Source organism: Berghia stephanieae, chromosome 8, assembly GCF_034508935.2.
Source record: "Berghia stephanieae isolate SIO BIC M18660-M18661 chromosome 8, UCSD_Bste_1.3, whole genome shotgun sequence".
Lineage (NCBI taxonomy): Eukaryota > Metazoa > Mollusca > Gastropoda > Nudibranchia > Aeolidiidae > Berghia > Berghia stephanieae.
Window position 1 is genome coordinate 54,670,335 of NC_088367.1, and position 22,500 is coordinate 54,692,834.

General features: G+C 35.3%; 1 protein-coding gene across 1 annotated transcript in view; it reads right to left on the bottom strand.

The window, feature by feature from the left end:
- Positions 1–24: 24 nt before the first annotated feature.
- Positions 25–22,500, bottom strand: part of LOC144979073 (uncharacterized) — a 23,494-nt gene continuing 1,018 nt past the window's right edge. The window contains exons 3-7 of the mRNA XM_078925688.1: positions 20,050–20,203; positions 13,339–13,641; positions 11,655–11,972; positions 3,230–3,352; positions 25–421 (exon numbers count right to left, since the gene is read on the bottom strand). Coding sequence (XP_078781814.1) covers positions 138–421; positions 3,230–3,352; positions 11,655–11,972; positions 13,339–13,641; positions 20,050–20,203 — 1,182 coding nt within the window. The 3' untranslated portion in view covers positions 25–137. The remainder of the gene's footprint in view (positions 422–3,229; positions 3,353–11,654; positions 11,973–13,338; positions 13,642–20,049; positions 20,204–22,500) is intronic.

Sequence of the window (22,500 nt, forward strand, 5' to 3'; positions counted from 1 at the left end):
GTAGTAGTAGTAGTAGTAGTAGTAGTAGTAGTAGTAGTAGTAATAGTAGTAGAATAACAACAACAATTAGTATTAGATAAAATAAATAATCAGCACGTATATTATATAGTTATATTCTGCAATATGACATAGGCGATTCAGTCAGATGAGCTTGTTGTCGCTTCTGTGCTTTCATAAATTTCTTCGGTTTCTTCTATGGAAAAGGCAGTCATTCTTCTCTTAAAAAACATAAAACTTTTTCCAAATATCCCCTTTGATTCTTCAGGTTTTGCGTTTTTTAGTTTTCGAATTACTCGTCTGCGGCGTTTTTTCGTCTTTGTCTTCTGTTCGACATATTCCTTGGGCATCTGCATAGAGAGTGCCTCAGAAACGACTGATGCTGAACTGTCCATTTCAGCTAAACTGTCTTTCTTTCTACATGCTGGAATATAACAAAATATAATAATGAAGACGATGGTAATAAGGGGTCAATGAATTAAAACAATAATGATGATTCTTCTTCTTTTTTTCTTCTTCTTCTTCTTCTTCTTCTTCTTCTTCTTCTTCTTCTTCTTCTTCTTCTTCTTCTTCTTCTTCTTCTTCTTCTTCTTCTTCTTTTCTTCTTCTTCTTCTTTTTTTTCTTCTTTCTCTTCTTTACCTTTCTTCTTTCACTCATATCACATGTATATGTATATTACTATATAATACTATATTATAATATATTATTATAATCTATATATATTTATATATATATATTATTAATTAATATATTATCATTATTCTTCTTACTTCTTTTATTCTTCTTATTACTTCTTCTTTTCTTTTTCTTTTCTTTTTTTTCTTTTTTTTTTTTCTGTTTTATTACTCTTCAACTCTCTGCCATTCATTCTTCATTCATTCTATCTGTCTTCTTCTTGTCATCTTATCATGAGCATTTCACATGGAAATCAATGAACACAGCAATGATTAGAATTGATAATAATAATAATAATAATAATAATAATAATATAATATAATAATAATAATAATAATAATAATAATAATAATAATAATAATAATAATAATAATAATAATAATAATAATATTAATAACAATTATTATTATTATTATTATTATTATTATTATTATTATTATTATTATTATTATTATTATTATTATTATTATTATTATTATTATTATTATTATTATCATTATTATTATTATTATCATGATTATTAATATACATCACTTCAACTCTCGAGCCAGATCATGTCGTTCGATTGCAATATCATGAATCTGAATCTTCCTTTAATGTCCATCGTCACTCATGAAGATTTTGACATGAACGAAAACATTAAGGTGAAAATTCAGCAGTGATTTAGAAGCTCTGTAAATATGATCTAAAGTGGGTGTAGATGTAACTTCCCGCGGTAAATTGTTCCAAACTGTGATGGTTCTTAAATTAGAATTTTCTGATGCCTTTTTTGGATGTTAGGGGGATGAAACAGTCAATGTGGGAAGTCCTGGATGTTCGTGTCGGTGTTTGGAGATCAGGATTTGAAATCACCACCAGGTTGTCCTTTATCTTATACGTCATGGTCAGGCGTGCTATTTTCCTCCTAGTTAAGAGCGGTGACAGCTAGTGAAAGGATCCATGCTAACCAAAACTCTTGAACCCCAGGAGGTAGAAAGTTACATGAGCTGACCTGCCTACTTGAAATGTTAAAAAATTCTTTGTTTTCAGAGGAAAGGAAGAGAAGTTACTACAATTAACTTTTCAAATTCATATTTTACCCTTATTCATATACCTTCAAATCCCTGAATAGATATCTAAGAAATAGATTCTTTGTGGCACCAAAGTTTTCTTTTTAACACATTTTATTGAATCAAAAATGTTTATTTATTTCTGTTGTTGAAGTCAAACTTTCGTATTTTTACTAATTTTTCGTAGTAGTAGGCATGCCTGCATGAGGTGTAGTGCTGTCATTGTTGGGCGCCAGAAGAAGGATTGCCGGAAGTTGTGTAAGCGGAAATAAAGAATCAGGCAGAAATCATGTGACTGTAAGTGTCATGGCCAGAAGCCTTGTCCGGAAGTCATGTGTTGCCATTGGATTAAAGCAAATATTATGCTCTCCTCCAATACTTAGAAAAACTGTTTCGTGCAATTTAACACGTAACACGTCTGACCGGTAATCAGAAGGTCTGAGGTTCGATCCCAGTCGAGGTAGACTGATTTTATGGGATGATTTTTTTTCCACTAATTTTCTTTCTTGATTTGTCTGCTTCCTTTCATACACACTTGTTCGGATCTTTATCTTACACCGGTGCCTGCTCCTTAATTTCTTAATTTGATTTGTAAAACTGTGAAATCTCATGCAATACAGAACGCTCAGCTTGATTCGGTTTTGATTTTGAAGGGAATTATAATGTGATAATTAAGATAAGATATAAATAACACAAATCTATGAAACGAGTATTTAAAATTTATGAATAATATGTCTCAAAACGGCATTGTATGGGTCTAAATATTCATGTTCACGTATGGATTATAAGCTTAATTTATTGTATGTACTACATTTGAATCATTTGAAACAAATTTGATAGTCATTGATTTGATTCATAAAGATATGATTAACAAATTAAATGTCTTGCGAGTATCTTACACACTACATGTATGGTAAAAAAATGTTTTAATGATAATGATTGTGCAGCTATGTGGTCTTGTGGTATGACACTCGCTCTCGGATCGGAAGGTCCTGGGTTGGAGCCTCGCTCAGCGCATAGTTGAGTCCTTGGTAAAGGCTCTTTACTCACATTCTCTCACCGTACTCAGCTGGCCGTTAACAGTGTTGTTTCTGTCCGAAAAAAATGTATTATCGCCTAACAGGTGTCATGTCCCGTCCTACATGTTAAATGTTGCTGTTGGCCAGGGACAACTTGTAAACCGCTTTTAGAGCATGTTAATTGGATATAAAGCGCTATATAAATGCTCAATTTTTTAAATGATAAAAGGAAAGATAAGACAAGCCATTACTGTTACTTCGGAATTATGTTGAGATCTACCAAATCTCGAAATGTGAATTAAAACTTAAATTAGTATCAGAAATAGGACATATATTTCAGTTCATTGTACATGTTCATTCTCGTAAATAAATCAGATAAACATAATCCAAATATTGTTTACTTTTTAGTTGCAAATTCCGTTTTAACAACCTTAATCCGTCTGATGCCGTTTTGAGACAAAGAGCACAGTGCATTGTGACGTATTTACCTCGATGACAACAAGTTCCCAAGAGAATGAAGAGAAACACACTCAAAAAGGCCAGACCAAAGACCATAGCAGAAAAAAAGTAAACTTCCTTTTCGTAAATGAAGGGTGGCGGTAGCTTTTTCTCTGTGGTCAATTGAAAAGGAATTGAGAACGAAAACCATGTTACAATTTTTATAATAAGTTATGCGGCTATGTGGTCTAGTGGTATTACACTCGCTTTCGGATCGAATGGTCCCGGGTTCGAGCCTTCCCTCGGCGCATAGTTGCGTCCTTGAAAAAGGCTCTTTACTCACACTCTCTCACTGTACTCAGGTGTAAAATGAGTACCTGGCCGTTAACAGCGTTATCTCTGTCCAAAAAAATTATAATATTGTCTAACACGTGTCATGTCCCGTCCTACATGTTAAGTGTTGCTGTTGGCCAGGGACCCCTAGTAAAGCGCTTTGAGCACGTTTAGTTGATAGTGCTCTATGAAAGCTAAATATTTTTTTAATGAATGTGATGAGTTTTGTACATGTAGCTTTGTCTATGCGGTGAATGAAAATAAAATTGGAGAAAAACATGTTATAATTTTTGTACTTTAAGAAGTAACCTTTTCTTTGTAGTGAATGTTACAGACATTCGGTAAATGTAATAATCAGTGTGCGTTATAGAGGTAACTTTTTCTGTGGTGAAATTAAACGAAATTGAGAAAAGAAACAGTTTATAGTTTTTGTTCTTGTTGGTGGAAGTAACTTTTCTTGTAATAGATTGAAAAGAAATAGGGGAAATGTTATAATTCATTTGTGTGATAGCTTTTTCTCTGTTGTGATTTTTTTTTTAAAATTGAGAAATAACATGTTATAATTTCTGCAAGTGGATATAACTTTTTCTTTGTAGTGGATTAAAATGAGATGATGAAAAGATTATAAATCATATGCGATGTACAGGTAGATTTTTTTTCGTTGTAAATTTAAAATAAATTCAGTAAAACATGGTATAATTTTTGTACGTGGTGGAGCAAACGATTCCTCTGTGGTGAGATTAAAATGCTGAAAAATGACGTCATAAATGTATGAGACAAGAACACGATCAACTGTCGTATTCCTTTTACGTGATGATGATGATGATGATGATGGTGATAATAATAATAATAATAATAATAATAATAATAATAATAATAATAATAATAATAATAATAATAATAATAATAATAATGATAATATAATAATAATAATAATAATAATAATAATAATAATAATAATAATAATAATAATAATAAAATAATAATAATAATAATAATAATAATACTAACAATGATAATAACAATGCAATAATAATAATAATAATAATAATAATAATAATAATAATAATAATAATAATAATAATAATAATAATAATAATAATAATAATAATAATAATAATAATAATAATAATAATAATAATAATAATAATAATAATAATAATAATAATAACAATGATAATAACAATGCAATAATATAATAATAATAATAATAATAATAATAATAATAATAATAATAATAATAATAATAATATAATAATAATATAATAATAATAATAATAATATAAGAGACGAGACAAAAGCATTGCAACAAATTGACAGAATTCGTATAAATTCGAGTACGGTAACTAACATAAAATGATATGAAATCCAGACTGTAACCAGCTTACAGTTGGTTTACTTCTATGTCATTGTAATTCCTTTTTATCCAGACTGTCACCATCGTACAGTTGGTTTACTTCTATGTCATTGTATTTCTTTTTATCCAGACTGTCACCATCTTACAGTTGGTTTACTTCTATGTCATTGTATTTCTTTTTATCCAGACTGTCACCATCTTACAGTTGGTTTACTTCTATGTCATTGTATTTCTTTTTATCCAGACTGTCACCAGCTTACAGTTGGTTTACTTCTATGTCATTGTAATTCTTTTTATCCAGACTGTCACCATCTTACAGTTGGTTTACTTCTATGTCATTGTAATTCCTTTTTATCCAGACTGTCACCATCTTACAGTTGGTTTACTTCTATGTCATTGTATTTCTTTTTATCCAGACTGTCACCATCTTACAGTTGGTTTACTTCTATGTCATTGTATTTCTTTTTATCCAGACTGTCACCATCTTACAGTTGGTTTACTTCTATGTCATTGTATTTCTTTTTATCCAGACTGTCACCATCTTACAGTTGGTTTACTTCTATGTCATTGTAATTCCTTTTTATCCAGACTGTCACCATCTTACAGTTGGTTTACTTCTATGTCATTGTATCTCCTTTTTATCCAGACTGTCACCATCTTACAGTTGGTTTACTTCTATGTCATTGTAATTCCTTTTTATCCAGACTGTCACCATCTTACAGTTGGTTTACTTCTATGTCATTGTAATTCCTTTTCATCCAGACTGTCACCAGCTTACAGTTGGTTTACTTCTATGTCATTGTAATTCCTTTTCATCCAGACTGTCACCATCTTACAGTTGGTTTACTTCTATGTCATTGTAATTCCTTTTTATTATTTATTTGGTTAATTATTTTCAGAAATGCATTAGTCTCTGGCAATGTCTGATGTAAATTTCCGGGAGTGAATAAATAAAGTTGCATCTTATCTTATCTTATATAATTGAATTTGTTTACACTCACAAAGTTGATTTGAACTATAAATAGATTTAATGAAATGCAGGATTGAAAAGGTCCAGTAGATATTCAAATGCGTGATAATTTTAATGATTAGTCGATGTCAGACTCCACTAGAATCGGAATGTAAATGTTGCTGCTCGATGCTCGAAGAAATAAATAACAATGTGTAATTGAATGTAAGCTTCAATTTAATATACGAAAACAGATAGAATGGACATTTCGGGTTTCTCCTTTATCAACAAACAGGACCAATGAAACACTGCAGATGAATGAGATGATGTGGTAATGCTGTTGTTAAGATGAATAAATAAAACATTGATGGGCAGGAAATAGTATGCTCCTTTGTTAGGAACCATGAATTAAAACAACATTTGTTCCTTACAAAGGAGCATACAATTTCCTCCCCATCAATGTTTTATTTATTCATCTTAACAACGCCACTACCACATCATCTCATTCATCTTAAGTGTTTCATTCGTCCTGTTTGTTGATAAAGGACTAATCCGAAACGTCCAATTTATCTGTTTTCGTAATCAAACTGAAGCTTACATTCAATTGCACATTGCAATTTATCTCCAAGCGGAAGGAAATCTTACTCGAAATATAGGATATTATAACGTAAAGACAACAAAACAACAACTTAATTTTATCTAATATCGACGCTCTCACCATTAACAACATATTTAAGGATACACGTTAAGTTCTCTCCCTTTGATTCTGGTTATTTCTGTTCTTTTTTCCCCTTTAAAAGTGATTCTTGCTTTAAAAATTGGGTATTGCGTCCGCAAATTTGAGAGATTTTCTAAAGCCTCCAAAGAATAAAAGTTACAATTATTGCGGCACTACTGATTTTTGTTCATATTTTTCATATTTGATTTGCGCACTCGCTCATGCATAGTTGAGTCCTTGGAGAAGGCTTTTTACTCACATTCTCTCACCGTACTCAGGTGTAAAATGAGTACCTGACCGTTAACAGCGTTGTCTCCGTCCGAAAAAAAATGTAATGTCGCATAACAGGCGTCATGTCCCGTCCTACATGTTATATGTTGCTGTTGGCCAGGGACCCCTTGTAAAGCGCTTTGAGCACATTTAGTGGATATTGCGCTATATAAAAGCTCTTTTTTTATTTTAATGCCTAAGTAATGACGCTGCTTAGATCCACCTGAAGTCGTCCATGGAACAACTGGTCACAACCATGAAGACAATAGCAGTAAACGACAGGTTACTAGTCAAGCTTGAGGCAAAATAAAGAACTGAACAATTATGTGTGAAAGATGCCAGACAAAGTAAGACAGAAAAGTACAAGAAGAAAAAAAAACATCCCAAAAAATCAGTCCACCTGGACTGGGGATCGAACCTCAGACCTTCTGATTACGGACAGATGAGCTACCATTACTTGCACCTTTCATAAACACTTGTTCAGTTCTTTATCTTCTCCTCCTTAATTTCGTAATACGCTTCAGCAGTCGTAACGTAATGACGCATGGTAACTTAGAAACTGGCTCTAAACTATCGGAACAATTGCGGACGCCCTTATGAAATATTTCTCGGACGAGCATAAAAGTGTATCCAGAAGAACAAAAGACATGAATCTGATCATGTTTTTTACTTTTACACATTCTGATCAACAGACATATGAAAAGTTCTAGCCAGCATGAAGAATAAAAAGTACTGATTTTCTTTGTTTAGAACCAAGATGGCCGCCGTTGCTGGGCGACGTGAAAGCAGACCATTGAATCGAATTTGAAAGCTTGCGGCAAGCTTGTAAGAGAAAAGCTGAGGATAACACATGTCTGACCGACAGAGGAAAAATAGTGATTTCAGAAGCAGAGAGGATAGGACAAGATGGCATCATAGATGTGATCCAAAATGACATTGGTCAGGACATCTTTAGACTCGTGATTTACTTATCATCACATCTTAACTTCATAATTTAATAACAACGTATTCACGTCTTATATTAGCGAAGACAGTCTTTGTTTATTATTCGTAAATAATGTTCACATGATATTTATATCGAAAGTATCGATCATAAATATCAGTACCGCAAATGTAATATCAATAAGGGCCATTGTTGACAGGAGTGCCGCAAGTTTAGTATCAATAAGGACCATTGTTGACAGGAGTGCCGCAAGTTTAGTATCAATAAGGGCCATTGTTGACAGTAGTGCCGCAAATGTAATATCAATAAGGGCCATTGTTGACAGGAGTGCCTCAAGTTTAATATCAATAAGGGCTATTGTTGACAGTAGTGCCGCAAATGTAATATCAATAAAGGCCATTGTTGACAGGAGTGCCGCAAGTTTAATATCAATAGGGCCATTGTTGACAGTAGTTAGCAATGACTATCCCGCCCAAATCTTTGGGCCTCTTTTTCGCTCACGAAGTGCCCGAATTCGCGTCAAAATATGGGACGAAGCCGTTTCGTATATGCTATTTTAAAAAATTAATTACGACGCTGTTTATCGATGAATATGACTGAAAGTTGGCACACAGTTAGAAAAAAGGTCATTTTAGATTATGTCAAGCGACAAAACTCGTGCAATTACCAGAAGACCGTTAAAAATAGATTTTTACTCTTTGGAGTAAAATATTTCTAAAACTACCGGGCGTGGAGGTTTTGTCGCTGACAAGGTAATACATGAACATTTCTTCTTTTTGGTTGTAAAATTTCATATGAATATGACGAGTACTTTTCCCGTGTTTTACAAAACACCATCCTAATTTGCTCTTCAATGTTCAATCTTTTAATCCATTTATTACGCAAGATACAATCAAAGGTCGAAAAAAATGCCGAAAAAGCGTCCCATATTTTCGTGTTTTTTTTTCCTCTTTGCGGGTCATCCAAATAAGTGACACCTTTGAAACTGCATGACTTGTTTATTTATGAATGGATTTTCAAAATTCAAAAACATTTTTACTCAGTGGATATAGGGCTTTGATTTTAGACAAAAAATTTTCTCAAAAAGAGAAAAAAAAACATTTTTCATAGTTATTGCTACAGTAGTGCGGCAAATGTAATATCAATACGGGCCATTGTTGACAGGAGTGCCGCAAGTTTAATATCAATAAGGGTCATTGTTGACAGTAGTGCCGCATATCAATTAGGAGCATTGTTATCAGTAGTACCCCATTTGTAATATCAATAAGGACCATTGTTGACAGTAGTGCCGCAAGTTTGATATCAATAAGGGCCATTGTCGACAGTAGTGCCGCAAGTTTAATATCAATAAGGGCCATTGTTGACAGTAGTGGCGCAAGTTTAATATCAATAAGGGCCATTGTTGACAGTAGTGCCGCAAGTTTAATATCAATAAGGGCCATTGTTGACAGTAGTGGCGCAAGTTTAATATCAATAAGGGCCATTGTTGACAGTAGTGCCGCGAGTTTAATATCAATAAGGGCCATTGTTGACAGTAGTGCCGCTAGTTTAATATCAATAAGGACCATTGTTGACAGTAGTGCCGCTAGTTTAATATCAATAAGGACCATTGTTGACAGTAGTGCCGCAAGTTTAATATCAATAAGGGCCATTTTTGACAGTAGTGCCGCAAGTTTAATATCAATAAGGGCCATTGTTGACAGTAGTGCCGCAAGTTTAATATCAATAAGGACCATTGTTGACAGTAGTGCCGCAAGTTTAATATCAATAAGGGCCATTGTTGACAGTAGTTCCGCAAATGTAATATCAATAAGGACCATTGTTGACAGGAGTGCCGCATATCAATTAGGAGCATTGTTATCAGTAGTACCCCATTTGTAATATCAATAAGGACCATAGTTTACAGTAGTCCCGCAAATGTGATGTTTGTTTTGTAATGTTCGAAATGAATGTCGCAAATTTCATAATCCCAAAATTTAGGTTGTCGCTATGGTTTTAATAAATTGCATTTTTAAAGCCAAATGTTTGAATTTTATTCTAAATTTTCAATACTCAAATTTTGTTCTCTGGTTTAATTGTCATTGTTGTTGCAATACTCTTGCCGCTATGTGCGGCTATGTGGTCTAGTGGTATGACACTCGCTTTCGGATCGGAAGGTCCTGGGTTCGAGCCTCGCTCGGCGCATAGTTGAGTCCTTGGAGAAGGCTCTTTACTCACATTCTCTCACCGTACTCAGGTGTAAAATGAGTACCTGGCCGTTAACAGCGTTGTCTCTGTCCCAAAAATTTGTAATATCGCCTGACAGGCGTCATGTCTCGTCCTACATGTTATGTGTTGCTGTTGGCCAGGGACCCCTTGTAAAGCGCTTTGAGCACGTTTAGTGGATATTGCGCTATATAAAAGCTCTTTGCGGGTCATCCAAATAAGTGACACCTTTGAAACTGCATGACTTGTTTATTTATGAATGGATTTTCAAAATTCAAAAACATTTTTACTCAGTGGATATAGGGCTTTGATTTTAGACAAAAAATTTTCTCAAAAAGAGAAAAAAAAACATTTTTCATAGTTATTGCTACAGTAGTGCGGCAAATGTAATATCAATACGGGCCATTGTTGACAGGAGTGCCGCAAGTTTAATATCAATAAGGGTCATTGTTGACAGTAGTGCCGCATATCAATTAGGAGCATTGTTATCAGTAGTACCCCATTTGTAATATCAATAAGGACCATTGTTGACAGTAGTGCCGCAAGTTTGATATCAATAAGGGCCATTGTTGACAGTAGTGCCGCAAGTTTAATATCAATAAGGGCCATTGTTGACAGTAGTGGCGCAAGTTTAATATCAATAAGGGCCATTGTTGACAGTAGTGCCGCAAGTTTAATATCAATAAGGGCCATTGTTGACAGTAGTGGCGCAAGTTTAATATCAATAAGGGCCATTGTTGACAGTAGTGCCGCGAGTTTAATATCAATAAGGGCCATTGTTGACAGTAGTGCCGCTAGTTTAATATCAATAAGGACCATTGTTGACAGTAGTGCCGCTAGTTTAATATCAATAAGGACCATTGTTGACAGTAGTGCCGCAAGTTTATATCAATAAGGGCCATTTTTGACAGTAGTGCCGCAAGTTTAATATCAATAAGGGCCATTGTTGACAGTAGTGCCGCAAGTTTAATATCAATAAGGACCATTGTTGACAGTAGTGCCGCAAGTTTAATATCAATAAGGGCCATTGTTGACAGTAGTTCCGCAAATGTAATATCAATAAGGACCATTGTTGACAGGAGTGCCGCATATCAATTAGGAGCATTGTTATCAGTAGTACCCCATTTGTAATATCAATAAGGACCATAGTTTACAGTAGTCCCGCAAATGTGATGTTTGTTTTGTAATGTTCGAAATGAATGTCGCAAATTTCATAATCCCAAAATTTAGGTTGTCGCTATGGTTTAATAAATTGCATTTTTAAAGCCAAATGTTTGAATTTTATTCTAAATTTTCAATACTCAAATTTTGTTCTCTGGTTTAATTGTCATTGTTGTTGCAATACTCTTGCCGCTATGTGCGGCTATGTGGTCTAGTGGTATGACACTCGCTTTCGGATCGGAAGGTCCTGGGTTCGAGCCTCGCTCGGCGCATAGTTGAGTCCTTGGAGAAGGCTCTTTACTCACATTCTCTCACCGTACTCAGGTGTAAAATGAGTACCTGGCCGTTAACAGCGTTGTCTCTGTCCCAAAAATTTGTAATATCGCCTGACAGGCGTCATGTCTCGTCCTACATGTTATGTGTTGCTGTTGGCCAGGGACCCCTTGTAAAGCGCTTTGAGCACGTTTAGTGGATATTGCGCTATATAAAAGCTCAAGTTTCAAGTTTTTTTATGTGCACTATTGAACAGTTCTTCTTACCTTTGAGGACATGTATTATGAAAATGTACTCTAAAGGTTTTTCGATCCCATTATCCAACGTCAAGACGTACTTTCCGCTTTGATTGTGCCACAAATGTGTCATGTTTATGCTCACCCTCTTCGTAATGGGTCTATTCGATGGTTCTATATCCACCCTGTACTTGACCGCTTTCACCTCCGACTCATCCGAGGTAAGTGCAAACGTCGTAACGTCGGGATTTGCGAATATATAAAAATCGGCAGCAAAGCTATGACCATTCAAAATTGTGTAGTTGTGAATGTCTGTGGCATCTTTGTTATCTATAAATTGTGGGCTTGCTGGAATAGAGAGGATAGCATCTTTTAAATATACACTCACAAGTTCGGACTAAAGGCCAGAGGTATGGCCTATCTCAATTTATTAAATTAATGTATAAGGTGTTGCTATGGGTTCTTGGTTGTATATTTTTACATGTTTGTACATTTGCATATATATATATATATATATATATATATATATATATATATATATATATATATATATATATAAATATATCTTTATATATATATATATATATATATGTGTATATTTATATATATATATATATATATATATATATATATATATATATATATATATGTATAAATTGTCGCCATAGATTCTCAACTTTGTGTTTATACATTTTTATGCATGCCACGCCTGTAAACGAATTTCCATTTTTTGGATGAATAAAGTATATATTATTATTATTATTTTTATTATTATTATTATTATTATTATTATTATTATTATTATTATTATTATTATTATTATTATTATTATTATTATTATTATTATTATCGTCATCATCACACCATCATCATCATACACATCATCCTCATCATCACACCATCATCATCATACACAACATCATCATCATCATCATCAGCATCATCATCATCATCATCATCATCATCATCATCATCATCATCATCATCATCATCATCATTATTATCATTTTCAATTTCCGATGACTCCCATTTTCAAGTTTTTCTCCGACATTGAGTACACCCCGACATTGTATTGTTTTGAGGCCATTTGTCATATTAATGGTTGACCCAGCATGTCAAAACAGCATTAATGTCGGCCCGACCCAGGTGCCAAAAGGTTGATTCGAAAATGAAAATGGCCAGACATTTCAGATTTCAGCTTTTATCGTTCTAAGTAACTGTCCCCATTGTCTGTTATCTCAATACTAAAAACCTACATCAGTTTATAAATAATGTAATTGAGCTTTGATATAGCGCAATATCCGCTAACCTTGCTCAAAGCTCTTTACAAAGATTCCCTAACTAAGAGCAACTTGTAACATATAAAACGGGATATAAAGTCTGTTAAGTGATATTGCAATTTTTTCCGACAGATACAGCGCTGTTAACGGCCAGGTACTCATTTTACACCTGAGTACGATGAAAGAATGTGAGTAAAGACTCTTTTCCAAATGATCAATGATGCGCCAACCAAGGTTTGAACCCAGGACCTTCCTTTTCTTCTTACTTTTTTTCCCTGTTGGTACAAAGACAATACGAAAGTGAACCACGGATGGTCTAGTGGAAGAACAAATCTTAATCCTAATAATTTTTACATCAATTTTACAACTGAACTCAGATCCCGCCATACCGCTGTTTTATGTTGGTGTGTCAAATATTAAATGTTTAAAGTTACCTTTCACATCAAACTGTACATATACGGTTTTCTGGAGATTTTTCGTCAGTTCAACAGTGCACGTGCATCGTACTCCATGCATGAGATAATCGACCAACACATCTTCTTGCACGGGTACAAACTCATCTCTAGTAGCAATCAGCTTGCCGTCGCAGAAGATAGAGGTTCGGATGACGTAATCACGCCAGCCCTTGGGAGTACACTTCAGACTGAGAAAACGTCCGCTAATGACTTTGTAAGTTGTGTTTATCAAAGGGTCTTCGCTGCTTCCAATTGTCATTATCGGGCGGGCGGTGCACCGAACTAGAAAACCAATCGTATATATAATATATATATAATATATATATATATATATATATATATATATATATATATATATATATATATATATAAAGTGTCATACTTAACGAGTCAATTATTTGGAATTTTGTCACCATTTTTCACATGAACAAGAACATGAGGGTGAGTCAAAAAGTAATAGGACTCTGCTTATATATATATATATATATATATATATATATATTATATATATATATATATATATATATATATATATATATATATCCTTTCTTTAAAAAATATAGCATTGTGGAGAACATTGTGCTTATTTGAGTCAATTAAAAAATTGATACGGCGCACAACTCTACTGAAAGATTTGAAAATTAGGAATGTATTTTTTTACAGATAGATAAACAGATAACTTGATTTCCTTTTCTAATTTAAAGTCAGTTTGAAAGTTCGTTGAGTCAAACAGATATCATAAAATATGTACCGACGACACTTGGCTCCCAAAATCAATTAATTTTGACACTGTAAAAAGTTGTCAATTTGCGTCATCTATTTATGACATCAAGTATTATTATTACTTCCGTTGTGTTCTTGATTTAGCGGTGATCAGTTTTGTTATGATATGTTTGTGTGTGTGTGTGTGTGTGTGTATGTTTGTGTGTGTGTGTTGTGTGTGGTGTATACATGTGTGTGTGTGTGTCTGTTGTCATTTTTCAGCAAATCGTGGCATTCATAGTGATATTATTCACTTGATCACATGAAGGTATTTCAGTCGCCATTTTGATTCTATTTTTTACTATTAGGGTTAGCTCGAGAGGTTAGTCATAAGTGTTATTAAAGGTGCTAGGGTGTTTGTTTTTCCATAAGTTAAGTAAAGGGGAGACATTCCGAAAGCTCTTACATCCCAGTATTCTTTAAATTTGTATTTTCACCTTTGATCTTTTGTCAGCACGGTGGTAGAACAGCACATTCAACGTTCAAAATTCCAATAACGGATAACAGCACATGTAGCATCAGTCGCCAATCAGACACAGCTAAGTTACTGAAGAGTAGTTCTCTCATAATTTGGGATGAAGCACCTATGATGGACAGGCGTGTGTTTGAATGTGTGAGCAGGACATTTTGTGACATAACAGGCAGTTCAAAACCTTTTGTGGGCAAAGTGGTTGTACTTGGATGGGATTTTCAGCAAATTCTACCTGTTGTTAACAAAGGAAGTGAAGCCGATATATTAAGTGTCACACTTAACAAGTCAATTATTTGGAATTTTGTCACCATTTTTCACATGAACAAGAACATGAGGGTTACTGATGACAATAACTGTTTTGCAAATTGGCTTCTCCGCATCGGATATGGTACAGAGCCGGTTTTCAGCGAAATAGGAAAGTATTCTGTTAAATCACCTACAGCGCTATGCCTTCCTGAAAATGACCCAGAATGCTTGATAAATGCTGTATACAATGATTTGAATCTGAACTTTGCGGATGAACGTTATCTATCAGAGAGAGCGATTTTGACTACAACCCATGAAAATGTTGACAAAATAAATGCTGTTCAGGTTGACCTCATCAACTGAACAAATTTACCGCAGTGCTGATTCCATTCAAAGTGACTCTGACATCAACTTATACCCGATTGAATTCTTGAACGAACTTACACCTCCCGGACTTCCTCCACATGCATTACATTTTAAAGCCAACACGTCAGTCATACTGCTTAGAAATATAAATCCTAAATCAGTCCTCCTAAATGGCACCCGTTTGTTAATAATTAAATTAGGTTCAAAAGTATTAGAAGCCAAGATAATTACCGGTAGTAGAGCTAGTGACATAGTGTTTATCCCTAGAATCAATCTGACGACAACAACTGATTCAGGCTTACCATTTATTATAAATAGAAGACAGTTTCCGGTAAAATTGTCATATGCAATGACAATTAACAAGTCTCAGGGCAGACATTAAGCAAGGTGGGGATTTTCTTACCACAACCGGTATTCACACACGGACAACTGTATGTTGCTGTGTCACGGGTCAGAGGCTATAGTGGCTTACACTTCATGTTGGGCCACACAAAAAAATCAACCGAAGATATAATACCAAATTACATAGACAACGTTGTTTACCAATCTGCCCTCATTAAATGATGGTGAGTACAGTATCGAATGAAAATAGTTCTTTCCCCGCGAAATTGCGGGCTTTTTACTAGTATATATATATATATATTATTATTATTATTATTATTATTATTATTATTATTATTATTATTATTATTATTATTATTATTATTATTATTATTATTATTATTATTATTATTACTTTAAAACAAATTGAATCAATACCAGGCATTATACCCCGAATTATATCTTGAAATTAGCTGAGTAGAGTGCTACTTCTCAACATAGCGTCTCTCAATAGCCACCGTCCATCTTTTTGTAAGAGCATGTATCCCGTCCTCGTAAAACTGATTTGACTGAACTTTGAGCCAATTTTTCATGACTGTCTTGGCTTCTTCGCCATCTTCAAAGCGATGTCCCATAATTGCCTCCTTCGGTGGACTAAAAAGATGAGTCCGAAAGTGTTAAGTAAGGTGAATAAAAGGGATAGGAGATAACACTGTCCATCAAAATGATGCGATTACCTCCTTTTTTCCTGGAACGTGTGCGTGGAAGGACATTTTCATGAAGAAGCAATACTCGTTCTATCTCCAAAGCCTTTCTAACTCGACAAATTCTTGCTTTCAGTTGCTTCAAGGTCTATTTGTACCGTTCAGGACTCGCTCTGGTAGGAAATCAAGGAGGATTACACCTCTATTGTCCCAAAAAATGCTGTTGGCATAATTTCCCCAGCTGATTTCTCAGCTTTGAAGTTGATGATTTTTTGGTCCTCAGGGAAGAGAGATGTCGCTTTCCAATGATTGTCTATTTGGCTCTGGTTCAACCCACCTACAACATTGCTTCCATAAAGTACCTGAGTTTTATAGATTTTAGAAGGCGTTTAAAAATGTTATTCGAGGTTTCTTCTTCGAAAACCAGAAATTCAATGGCAGCTTTTGTGTCGCTGACGGACATCCGCCGGGGCAGCCTTTTGGAACTTTCACAACTTTGTCAAAATTTGACAGAATTAAAGTTATTCATCATCATCATCATTGCCTTTTTCACCCTGGGTCTGGGTATAGGCCAAAGACAAACAGTTTCCATCCTTCTCTATCCTGAGCTAACCTTTTTTATCTCATTCCAGGTCTTACCACTTCTCTGTATATCAGCTTCTTTAATTCTTCTCCATGTTCCTCGTGGCCTTCCCCTTGATCTTAATAACTATTAATTAAAAGAATACATTATGAGTAAGTTCAATTGAGCCAAATATGACGTCGCATGACAAAGAACTGAACTCAGTAGGAGATTTGTCCCATTACTTTTTGACTCACCTTCGTATATGCGAGTTGTTTGATACTTGTAGGTATAAGAATGGTCGATAATATTGGTTAGAGCAGATTACATTGTAAATGGAAAGACACTCACATATGAGTATATAGATGTATTTCTTTTCACCCGATCGTGTAGAATATGCTCTAATGGCTTTTTTCTAGCTGGTAAATGGCAATCATAAAAATTGAGCCAATATCAATAAGATAATTAAAATAATATATATATATATATATATATATATATATATATATATATATATAGTACTAGTAAGCCTCGCAGTCCGAATGACGCTTGCTGAGAATTGTGTGATTCAGTCACAATCGATGAGTATAGCTGCTCTCTCCATCCATGTTGTTAATTATTGTTTCCGTTGGTCACGGCCCTGGGCCAGAGTGTTGAGGCTGTCAAGATCTTGTTGTGACTTTAGTACGGGGGGCACTGCGATATTTCTTAGTTCTTCAGGGATTAATTAATTCGGCCTCATCTGAATCCAGAAATGTCTCATATTTAGAGAGATCCTGGTTCACGGTAGTTACTATTGATGTTGGAGGTCTCCCTACATATTTGTTGCCATGAAATATTCTGTCATTGCAGTTTGGGCTGGGATGTTATCTTCTCGACGTAAGATGTGACCAAATAGCATCCATCACTGTTCTTTTATTATTGTACTCAGGCGTTGGACCCTGTTTTTTTCATAGAGATCAGTATTAGTAATTGTCTCTGGCCAATAGATTCCGATTTGGCGACGTAGCTGTTTGCGGTGGTATGAATCGAGACTTTCTAAGTTCTTTTTTGTGAGGCCCCAGGTTCCACAACTATGTGTCAATATCGGAATAATCAGTGCCTCCTAAATTTGTATTCGTTTATTCTTACTGACTATATTATTTCTAATCCATAAATTTCGGAGTTGTTTGAATGCATTGGTAGCCAGCTGATATCGTTTTCTGATGTCTTCATTTTCGTCGATCAAATTGCCTAGTTTAAGTACACTTTTTCATTCATTTAAATTCCTGTTGATTTTTGTATATTCTGTTGTGTATTGAATCACTTTGAGATTCCATGCTTCTAGGGTAATTAATATTATTGGCGTGTATATTTTTGCTAGATGATCTAATTTAAGGATGACCGCAGCGCGTCTATCTCTCCTAAACCCGCTTTGTGATGGTGAAAGATATTTCTCTACCTTTTCTCTAATTCTGTTGAGCGTGATTGTGCTTAAAACATTTCTTAGCGTGGATAATAAAACGATGGGTCGCACATTTTCTAAAGGGCCTTTCCTTTTATTTGGTTTGTTTAGCAGAATGAGTTTTCCACTTCCAAGATTGAGAATTTGTTTTGTCTTAAATATCTTATGATGGATATCAGCTAGTATTTGCATGCCTTTGTCGTCAAGACATTTTAGTTCTTCATATATATTATGATTTGTCTCAGTTTTCAAGCAAGAAAAATAAGCCATTAAAGCATATTCGACAGGATCGTATCCAGAGAAATGTCGAGGCAGATCGGCAATACACATTCACACAGTAACGTCATGACCATCTACCCAGGTAACTGGCGTACACATTCACACAGTAATGTCATGACCATCTACTCAGGTAACTGGCGTACACATTCACACAGTAACGTCATGACCATCTACCCAGGTAACTGGCGTACACATTCACACAGTAACGTCATGACCATCTACCCTGGTAACTGGCGTATACATTCACACAGTAATGTCATGACCATCTACCCAGGTAACTGGCGTACACATTCACACAGTAATGTCATGACCATCTACCCTGGTAACTGGCGTACACATTCACACAGTAACGTTATGACCATCTACCCTGGTAACTGGCGTATACATTCACACAGTAATGTCATGACCATCTACCCTGGTAACTGGCGTACACATTCACACAGTAACGTCATGACCATCTACCCAGGTAACTGGCGTACACATTCACATAGTAACGTCATGACCATCTACCCAGGTAACTGGGGTACACATTCACACAGTAATGTCATGACCATCTACCCATGTAACTGGCGTACACATTCACACAGTAACGTCATGACCATCTACCCTGGTAACTGGCGTATACATTCACACAGTAACGTCATGACCATCTACCCAGGTAACTGGCGTACTCTTGAAAAACACAATTGGCCAGGAAGTCTGTCATTCAAATATCGATCGATTTAAATGCCCCTCATCCGGTCCAAAAAAACTCTCGAACCTGGGACTTCATAAAGCCCCAGGTTTGAGAGTTTTTCCAAGATTAGGGCCATATAAATCGGTCTATATTTAAAGGACGAGTTTTCTGGCCAACATTTATTTTTATAGACTTGTTTGTTTTCCGAAGTGCGCCACTAAATTGGCTAAAGAGCAAATATGGCACATAACAATGAAACAAAAGAACAAGACATATATTTCTTTTGTTTATTACTCTCCACAGCTTCTAGCAGCTTAATATCACTTTGACTAACCAAAAACAATACATGTAGTAAAGCTTCAAAAAAGAAAGCAAAGTCTTTTCAAACGCCGTCTTTCATTGGGACAGACATAATGCTACACTTTAACTCAGCTGTGCTGGGCAATAGGGTTAGGGTTAGGGTTAGGATTAGGGTTAGGGTTAGGGGGGCGGGTCAGTAGAGAAACGATTCTGTCCTTGTCTAAACCTGCCATTACTCCCGTTGATGACGACAGGATCCATTATGCTTTTCTCCTTTAAACTGCCCGTGGTAAAGCTTACGCTTTTATCCCCCCCCCCCCCACATAAATCGGCCGTGTAAACGATTCGTCCCTATCCCACTTCATCGGCCTTAGAAAAACAATATATTCTTTTGTCTATAGACGAAAATCTGTTCCTGAACAGGTACTTTTTTTTCACCTAGGAGCAGTTTGCGAATGTGAGTAAGTATCCTTTTCAGGACTCAAACTTTTGTGCACATTATGTCTTTGATCCAAATATTTGAATGAATACGACAAAAACTGCTATAAATGAACTCACTATGAGATTGGCATCCGTAAGGGTTTCTGTATTTACAAGAACGATCATACCAGACTGTACCTAGATTTCTCCATTTCATAGTAACGGCAACGCAATCGGAAGTATCAGGTATCCTGGGATCTGACTTTTTAAAAAAATTCGTATCACCTTGTTGCTGTAGAAAGACAATTGTAGAAACTAAAAAAATAAAAGGATTATCAATAAGAATAGACTTTAAACCGGTTAAATGCAAACTTTTTTTAATGAGCTTTTATATAGAGCAGTATCCACTAAACGTGCTCAAAGCGCTTTACAAGGGGCCCTTGACCGACATCAACACGCAATATGTAGAACGAGTCATGACGCCTGTTAGGCGGTATTACAATTATATATTTCCGATAGAGACAACGCTGTTAACGGCCATGTACTCATTTACGCCTGAGTACGGTGAGAGAATGTGAGTAAAGAGCCTTATCCAAGGACTCAACCATGCGCCGAGCCTGGCTGGAACCCAGGAGGTTCCTGTCGGAAAGCGAGTATCAAACCACATAGGCCATTTACATACTGATTCCAGGGTCATTTCAAAGATAAAAAGACACTTGAGCTTTTATATAACGCAATACCCAATAAACGTGTTCAAAGCGCTTTACAAAGTGTCCCTCGCCAACAGCAACATTTAATACATGACGTCAGCAAGGCGATATTACAATTTTTTCGGACAGGGACAACACTGGTAACGGCCAGGTGCTTATTTTAAACCTGAGTACGGTGAGAGAATATTGGTAAAGAGCCTTTTCCAACGACTCAACTATTCGCCGTTCGAGGCTCGAACCCACGACTGTCCGATACGAAAGCGAGTATCATATTACAAGACCACATAGCCGCATTTCAAAGAGATGTGAGCTGGAAATGGCTCGCCATTCTTCCCGGTCTTGTTCCAGCCTGTTCCATCTTTCACAGTCCAACTCTTAATGTCATCTAGCTTTGATCTTTGAGGACGGTCTTGTCTTGGTCTCTTGTCCTCAACTTTTCCTCGGGTGATGATTTTACAGATAATGTTAGGTCATTTAATGTTGCCAAACGATTTCATTTTCCTGGTCTAAATTGTTTTCAAACAATTCACGGGACAACCTGGGGCCATTGGAGACTGAACGCCCTGGTAATTTTAGATAAATATGTTGATTAACTGAGTTAGTCAAAACATTATTTTCTATGATAAAATTCTATGATAACACTTGTCATTTTTAAAACACAATGCGGTTTTTGTTTTAGTTGGGCGATGTTACATTGTAAGCAAGAAGTTTTAACTGTTATTATTTTTTCCTCACAGTCAACATCGTCCAGTCCTTGTTAGAACCGGAATCCAAATTCCAATCATGAACACCAGGTGTAATTTCAAAAAAGCAATCTGGAAAGCTTTCGCTGATGAAATTGACAAAAACCTGCCAAAGTGTCTGAATAAACGGCCCCAAACGAATCCAAGATTTGTGTTCCGGGTCAGAGGCTCTTTGCGTGAATCAGCAGCCGTGAACATAAAACCTTGATTAAAGATATGCCTTGCCTGGTGAGAGTCCATTTCGATAATACAATATCTTGCAAATAAGGAAGGATAAAAGGGTTTAATGATACTATTTTTGTAAGCAATGGAAAAGCGGATATTTATTGTAATGATTCAGCAAAAGAATAGAATAGAACGAATTTGAAAGAACTCCCCCCCCCCCAAAAAAAAAAAACGATAATTTATTTGGACACAAAACTATCTATTTGGTGCACATCATTTGTTTTTCTACATATTTTTGTTTTGATTTTTTTTTTGTTGTTGTTATTGTTTTTCGCGTCAATGTGAAACACAAAAAATAAAATCGGATTCGTTTGATGAAGCATATCTAAATCTGACACGGTTGTGGAAAGGGACAATTTTGTGAGTCTAAGAATTTATATAAAAAAATGCCATCGTCTCTCTCTCTCTCTCTCTCTCTCTCTCTCTCTCTCTCTCTCTCTCTTTCTCTCTCTCTCTCTCTCTCTCTCTCTCTCTTATTCGTCTTCAGTGTATCATTCATCGTGCATTGTTTAAAAAAGGGAAACCCGAAACGTTTTTACATCATGTCTTTGTAAATAGTTTTAAAGCTTACTTTCAATTTTTTTTTGTATTTCTCTTTTTTTTTAAAGTCATTTTAAACACTAAAGTTTCATTAATATCAAGTGGTTTTGCTTTTTTGTTTTAAATAGCACAATGTTACTTGCTGGCTTATTCAGACAAAATGCCATTTTGTGACAAAAGGTGGCTTATATCCAATTGTTTTTAACTTGTTCTTTTATATAGCGCAACATCCACTAAGCTCAAATCGCTTTACAAAGGGTACCTGACCAACAGCAACACATAACATGCTTAGAACAAGACTTGATGCCTGTTAGGCGATATTACATTTTTTTTTTTCGACAGAGACAATGCTGTTAACGGCCAGGTACTCA